The 8,063-nt window shown below is 44.3% G+C and overlaps 1 protein-coding gene across 1 annotated transcript in view; it reads left to right on the top strand.

Moving 5' to 3' along the window:
- trpc7b (transient receptor potential cation channel, subfamily C, member 7b) overlaps nt 1–4,085 on the top strand; it is a 62,983-nt gene extending 58,898 nt beyond the window's left edge. The window contains exons 10-11 of the mRNA XM_076292164.1: nt 1,896–1,971; nt 3,946–4,085. Of these exons, the coding sequence (XP_076148279.1) occupies nt 1,896–1,971; nt 3,946–4,085 (216 nt within the window). The remainder of the gene's footprint in view (nt 1–1,895; nt 1,972–3,945) is intronic.
- The last annotated feature ends 3,978 nt before the right edge of the window (nt 4,086–8,063 follow it).

The raw sequence follows: 8,063 nt of genomic DNA on the forward strand, positions 1-8,063 counted from the left end.
GGCCCTACAGTTCTCAAGATATTCACAGAGAACTGTGTCTGGTCTACCCTCCTTTCGGGGGGTCCAGTCCAGCGGGGGGGCTACAGATCAAAACGAAAAATGACAGTTCCATGCTATCCATGTGGGGGTACATGCCCACCAAGTTTTGTGTACCCCGGTCTTTCAGTGTCCCGGGAATCTTTGTTGGTGTACGTCACTAAATGTACACATAAATTGTTTTATTGTAAGGCCCCCCATGAACGAAAGTACACAAAACATGCATTCGGAGGGTGTCATAATGATCCTACACTTTCAATTTCGTGCAGTTATGACCATGTCAGCCAGAGATATTGTGATGAAAACACCAAATTTTTTGCTTTTTAATTTTTAACTAGGTGGCGCTATACATGAAATAAGTGGTAATGGGATGGGTTGACATGGCCCCTTGAGATCAACATACAAAAAAAAGGTGGACCTCCTAGGCCCTACGGTTCTCGAGATATTCACAGAAAACTGTCTCCGGCCACCTACAGGCCAGTTGGTGTATAGTAACATAAATGAATTTATTGTGTGGCCCCCCATGAACGGAATTCCACGAAACTTGGCGTGCATACAGAGGGTCTCATAATGATCCTACACTTCCAATTTCGTGCAGTTTTGACTATGTTAGGTCACAGATACCTGCGATTACAACACCTCATTTTTACTTTTTTGTGTTTAACTAGGTGGCGCTATACATGAAATGAGTGGTTATGGAATGGGTTGACATGGCCCCTTGAGATCAACATACAAAACAAAAAATGGTCCTCCTAAACCTTACGGTTCTCGAGATATTCACAGAAAACTGTGTCTGCCCTACCCTCCTTTCGGGGGGTGCAGTCCAGCGGGGGGGCTACAGATCAAAACGAAAAACGATGGTTCCATGCTATCCATATGGGGTTACATGCCCACCAAGTTTCGTCTACCCCGGTCTTTCAGTGTCCCGGGAATCATTGACGGAAATTTGGACATGCGAAAAAAAAAAAAAATAATAATAATCTGACTAAACCTATATGACCGCCGCTTCGCTGCGCGGCGGTCATAATAAGAAAATGATTTCATTATAAGTGGTTGTTTCATATTTTTTGGATAGGCTTATTTACTATGAACAAACCATGTATAATTGTGTGAACAAATGCTTTACTGATGATAAATTATGTATGAACAAGAAATTACTAATGATGAACAAACCATTAACTAATAAATAACAAAGGCTTAATAAATGATTAATTGTGTGTAGTTATTATAAAGTGTTACCAATGTGGGTACTTTGGTTTTTTGATGGCTAGCTTGCTAGCTAGTGAGGGTTTAGCGTAGCAGTCACTTGTTACCGAAGCTGCAGGGGGAGCCATGTCGTGAAAAATGCGAGCCCAAATCCGGCAAAAACCCAGAAACAGAGAAGGAATAACCAGACCTGCATAGGGCTTCTTTAAGGTTAGGGTTAGGTGCCTTGAAGTCGACGGTCGCAGCGCTGCCTTGAAGTCGACGGTGGGGGCTTAAAACACCATCGAGCGTTTCTGCATGCGAGTAGGAATGAAAGTGTGAGACAGCAGGGGTATAAATCTATTCATGTTCCCTGGACCAGAGATGCTATCAGTGACGGTCTGCACAGTGTGTTGCTCTGCCTTAAAGAATTGCCTGTTGGCCTGCACATGTGATTAAAGACACCTCACTTCTTTTCAACTAGTAATATCCTCTCTTTTCCCTCCTCTCCTCCCTCTCTTCCTCCCTTTTCCCTCCTCTCCTCCCTCTTCCTCCCTTTTCCCTCCTTTCCTCCTCTCTTCCTCTCTTTTCCTCCTCCTCTCCTCCTCTCCTCCTCCTCCTCCCCTCCTCCTCTCCTCCTGCCTCCCTCCCCTTCTCCTGCTCTTTCTTAACAGAAAATCATGAAGCGCCTCATTAAACGTTATGTTCTGAAAGCTCAGGTAGACAGGGAGAATGATGAAGTCAATGAAGGTAAAAATCCAATCCACTTTTATATCCACCATGCACATTTTATGATGTGTGAGTGTGTGTGTGTATACTTTTTGTGGAGAATACATCCCTTTATTACAGACAGCTTTTAAAATATGGTTTGAAATTGTATTTTAGTTGCCTTTTATTGCGTGTTCCCACATAGTCCTACAAAGTCCCAACATAAAAACAATCTAACCTCATTTTGGAAATATGAAATACCACATGCACATGTTGTTCAGTGTGTCTTTGGGTGGGTGACTGGGTGGTTGGGTGGGTGTGTGTAAGTATGTGTGTTAGGGGTGTAAAGATTAACCGATACGTATCGGTATCCGTTTTTAACGTGTAAGATACGGCTACATCGATACGTGAAGCCCCGTATCGGAAAAAACTGAAATTAACCGGTCGTTATATCGATTTACTTGTTATGAATCGTTGCACAACCTTTTATGCTCGCTCAGACTCATTTACGTTCCAAGCAGCGCGTTCATCCCACTTCCGGTTTTGAAACTATACGTGGCACGGAATTGTGGGTAATGCAGTTCGTTTTTGGTTACATTCATTGGCCAAAGTTGTCAAATGACCTCATTACCCATACATCTATTGCAACTTAACCATGTGACAATTTGCACTCGGTCGGCTTTTGTTTTTCGAAATCCAGCGCGAAATTAAGCACTTATAGCATTCCTAAACAGCAACAATAGTCTGTAGAGTAGCCTTACCTTTGATGAAGGGATTTCCTTAATGTTAAATAATAATTTGGCCTTTGCTGCTAAAACGATGCATAAATTATTAGCCAATGATTTTGTTAATATTCACTCAGACTTTTACAGCATTTTAGGTTTCGGCATTAGGTCTACTGTTGGAACAAAATAAGCCCAGAGAGTTCATTGATTTGTAGGCCTATTTTATTCTTGTAGGGTAGGCTAGGCCTATATGAGAAAAGGCCAAGAGTGTCTTAAGCACTGTTTTATTTTATTTCGGTATTGTCTTACCTCAACAATAACCTGGCCCTAGCCAGATGAATGTCGTTCCGCTTAGCTCCGCCTAGCTTCACTCACATCCATCTGGAACCTCTTCCATTGAGAGTGATTTCTCCAACCAACTTTATGGTTTAGCCAATCAGGACGCAGGGCGGGAGTTTCATAGATGTGACATAGCGTAGAATCGACTGTGAGACTGTTATCAGCGCCACGGGTTGGCTTCGATGTGAGTGGTTGAAGTAGCAGGTCAATAGATGACGGACAAGTGGCTTATTCAATCATATGCAAGCATTTTTTGATTAGGCCCAGCCTTCTGAAGCAACACTTCAATGGATCGGTTCCAGATGGATGAGTGGAGCTAGGCGGAGCGAAATTCATCTGGCTAGGGCCAGGTTACCTCAACAAGGCTACAGCTCCATGAAAATAATCAGATATAACTCTATAAAATCTGTAAAGTCTATAAAAATTTATTTTTATGTTGTATTTCTCTGCTGTGCTTGACTGAAAAGACTATATTCTTTTTTCATTTCAATACAGTATATGAAACAAACCTCAGTTTAGATAATCATATTCACACATTTTGTTGCCTAATTGACAACCATGACCATGATAATTGATAATATAAAATGAATGTTCACCTTGAGCAAATTATAAAAAATCTTTCAAAATGCTTTCCATTCTTGAAATGCATCGAATCGCATCGCATCGAATCGTACTGAATGGTTTTTTATAAACATGTATCTTTTCTTATATCGAATCGTGCCCATGTATCTAGATGCGAATCGTATCGTCTTTTACATGAGAGATTCACACCCCTAATGTGTGTGTGTGCATATGTGTCTGGGTATTTGTGTGTACTGTATGTCTCTGTATCTGTGTTTCTGCATATTTTTGTATTTTGTGTGTGTTTGTGTGTGTGTGTGTGTGTGTGTGTTTATGCGCTTGTTCGTGTGTGAGTAACAGCGCTGATTACTCCCTGCCTCCGTGTTTACAGGCGAGCTGAAGGAGATCAAGCAGGACATCTCCAGCCTGCGCTACGAGCTCCTGGAGGAGAAATCTCAGGCCACAGGCGAACTGGCCGACCTGATCCAACAACTCAGTGACAAGTTTGGCAAGAACACTAAGAAGCCCTGAGACGGAGAGGTGGAGGAAGACAGGGAGAGAGAGAGAGAGAGAGAGAGAGGCGTGGGTGGAGAGGAGAGAAGACAGACAAAGAAGAAAGAAAGAGACAGTAGAAGAAAAAAAGAATGGAGAGATGAATAAGAATACAAAGAGAGAGAGACAGAGAGAGAGAGAGAGAGAGAGAGGGAGAGAGAGAAAGCAAGAATGGGTAAACACAGATAAAGAGACACAGGGAAAGACGGAAACAGCGGAGGGGAGGTGGGGTGGGGGGGCAAGAGGCCAGGAGGGAAGGAAAGACACAGGAGGCTGGTACAAAGGCACAGAGACGATCTCCCTTTTAGATTAGTGGGACATGAGAAAAAAGAAGGACTGCGTTTGGTAACAAGACAGTGGGAGGAGAAAAAAGAAATGTGCCAATTTTTTGCACCTAAAAATCCCTCTTCCTCTCCAGCAACACAACCACAGAAAACAAAAAGAGACAACGTTGACCTTTCTGTTTAGGAAAAAAAAAACCTTGTAGACTTGTAGACTTTGTTTAGTAAGGACCCTCATTCGCTTTGTGGGATGTGTTTGTGTTTGTGTGTGTGTGTGTGTGTGTGTGTGTGTGTGTGTGTCTGTGTCTGTGTCTGTGTCTGTGAGTGTGAGTGTGTGTGTGTGTGTGTGTGTGTGTGTGTGTGTGTGTGTGTGTGTGTGTGTGTCCTTGTCATTGTTGCCATGTTGGTGCTAATGTCGTGGACATGCCAAGCACAGGCCCCAATGCCCTGACCTGGTGGTCAAGGGTCAAGATTTGTATTTTTTGGAGTTGAAGGGACGTGAGCTCTTCAGTGAAAAAAGCAGATAGAGAAAGAGAGAGAGAGAGAAAGAGAGAGAGAAAGATGGAATGGGATGGATAGGGATGGAGCTGAAAAAGGAGAGATGACAACGGATGACTTAAGCGCTTCAAATAGGGGGTGAACCCACCTTGCCCCCACTCTCCCTCCCATCCTTGAAGAATCCAATTCTATCCCGTCTCTCAGCGAGGGGGAACAAAGACGACAGAGAAAGAGGTTTTTATTTCTTTTTTTAAAAAAAGCAGAAGAAAAGTACATGAAGGACAAAAACACTGTGACATTGCTTTGTGTGGGATCCGCTGTAAAATCCCTTCTTTTGATTTACGTCTTGACAGCTATCAATTGGTCATCCAGCTGTTTGTAATGGGGGAAATAATGTGGAGGTTTTTTGCTGTATTTGGGGGGAAGACCTGACACAGGCAGTCTAATTAACACTGTTCACAGCACAGCACTGCAAAGGCTCTTTTGAACTCTGCACAGACCTCAACGCAAGGAAGAGACATACGCATTGCCTTACTGCACAGATACTCCACGCCACATGTTCCCCAATGCCATATACTGTATGTATATCAGATGTGTGTGTGTGTGTGTGTGTGTGTGTGTGTGTGTGTGTGTGTGTGTGTGTGTGTGTGTGTGTGTGTGTGTGTGTGTGTGTGTGTGTGCAAGAGAGAGAGAGAGGGGTATGTGAATGTCTGACTTGTATGACTCCTTATCCACCGCCTTACAGTTCAAAAAAATTGTTAGAATTGTCTGAAAGATTTACACAAACATGGTCAGTAGCTTACTAAAATAAAATATCAAAAACTGTATTTTTCACTTCTATTGGAAAATTATTGATTACATGTATGACTACTGTAATATTTTTATCCAAAAAGTAATGTATACACCCAACTCAGTGTTCAAAGCTTCTATCAGACTTTCATCTGCACTAAAGTCAATCTATTTAAGCAATTTAGCAGGCCACTTTCCAGTCAATATGGTGGTTGATGAAAATTTAAACTATTAGACCTGTTTGTGCAGGAAACAGCCCCTGGACAATGTTCTGTTGAATGCATCTGTGGGTTTTACAGGGGCTTGCAGCATTCTCTTTCATCAGTTTCACCATTATTTTATCAGCAGGATCAGTCAATGCCGTCTGGAGGTGTTGTGTGTGTGTGTGCGTGCGTGCGTGCGTGCATGCGTGCGTGCGCGCGCGAGTGTGTGTGTGTGTGTGCGGCTGTCTTCAGACGCCGGTGAAGGACACCATGTCTCTACTGTACAGACTATAGAGCTAAAGTCACTCAGGCGGGACGGAACATCTGGCAGCATCACAAACACTCTCTCAACACACACACGCACACAGACACACACACATTGACAAGAGCACGATTGCATTTTGCAACTTTCCACTCATGCATGCATAAGCGACCACATGGCAGTAAAACGTCTGGTGTGTCGCGTTCCGTCGGAGGCAGACATTCCTGATGTTCGTTTTTGTCACCTCACGTTTCCATCATCCCAGGTCAGTGGACATGGAGGCACTCCAAATGTGTGTGACCGGTACCATCTCATCCACCCGCACATCTCCCTGCGTCCACAAAAAAAACAGCGTGGCGCCCATTTGTAATCGATGAGTCAATGGACCATTTCCCTCAATTAAACAAGTGGTTATTGCTTAGCAACGTTCCGTGGCTTAAATTCAAATAAATCCCTCGTAAATCCAATTTATGCAGTCTTTATGAGACACTGGCTTTGTTTTTAAATATTTTTCCTCACAGGTGTCAGAGGAGGACAACTTGTGCCTTTAAAACGGCCTCACACCACTGCTCTTGGTGAAACATGGCATGTGTAGAACGTATTCTGTCATGGCGCACATAAGGCAGAACATAAACTGTCACTTTAAAGTTTGGCCTTTCTATTCAAGAGCCGTCACTAGCAAGTTACAATCCACCGGTCAAGCATGTTTAACAAGGATGTTCCATACTATAGTCCCCCATAAATGGGCCATCTGGTGCTTGTCAGGGTCGCTCTCTGTCAACAAGTTGGAGTCTGTATGTATCACACAGAGGGCAGGGTCAGGAAGCAGAGTGTCTTTTTAACAGAGGGACTGTGAGTGTCAAAGATGATCTCGTTACTTTTTTTTTCTTTTCTTTTTTTTTTAATAAATAATTTGTGTGTGTATGTGTTAAATAAAAATGGTTAATTTATCACTTCATTGTATGGGCCAACAACCTGGAACATACAGTCCAAATTTGGTGAGTTTCTTTTTTTTTTTTTTGGAGTCCGTGTGTATCACACAGAGGGCAGGGTCAGGAAGAGGAGTGTCTTTTTAACAGAGGGACTGTGAGTGTCAAAGATGACCTCGTTACTCATGCCCCACTCGGTCTGAATAGTTAAACACACACACTCTCTCAGTGAACAACACCTCCGCCTAAGTCAGTCAACACACACCCACCCTCCCTTCACATCGATTCGAAAAAGAAACATTCCGGGAAAGGACGTCTCTTGGACTCAGCCGACACCTTCCGCTCTCAACTTTAATGTAAGTTCCGCACCTGCAACATTAACGCCAGTTCGGCTCCCAGAAACGGCCCTTAAGGGGGTCCCCGTGAGGCAGGAGCCGGCGGGGAAGCGGGGGCAGAGCTGCGACGAGCCGCTGTTTTATGGTCCTGACTGTACTCCATTACCGCTGGGCGCACCGTAGCGAAGCCCTCATTATCTCCACACTGCCAGGCTGGGGGGCCCCCGGGGGGGGGGGGCTGCGTCCGTCCGCCTGTCTGCCACTTCACAGGAAGGAGAGCGGCGATGGGGCATCTCAAGGGTACACACACCCCCCTAATTTCTGGCCTCCCTCTGCCACAAGTGCAACTGTGTGTATGTGTGTGTGTGTCTGTATCTGCCCACGTGTTTGTGTAATTGTTACTGGATGTGTAAGTGACTGATATATGTGTGTATCTGTGTGTGTGTGTGTGTGTCTATTTGTGTTCATGGGTGCATGTGTGTGTGTGTGTGTGTGTGTGTGTGTGAGACGTGCTTGGCTGGTTCTGGCTTTGGCGAGGCTGCCGCTTCTTCTGAGCTGTCCTCGGGGAGAAGAGGGAGGCTGCTGATGGTTCTGCAGGATTTGATTCAAAGCCGCCGCTTGGCACTGAACAGCGGGCAAAGGCTGGGTGGAGGAGAGCGT

Source organism: Alosa pseudoharengus, unplaced genomic scaffold (assembly GCF_046254945.1).
Source record: "Alosa pseudoharengus isolate Yale_2024_CS ecotype anadromous, Long Island Sound unplaced genomic scaffold, YU_APseudo_1.1 YU_APseudo_1.1_scf_19, whole genome shotgun sequence".
NCBI classification, from domain to species: Eukaryota; Metazoa; Chordata; class Actinopteri; order Clupeiformes; family Clupeidae; genus Alosa; species Alosa pseudoharengus.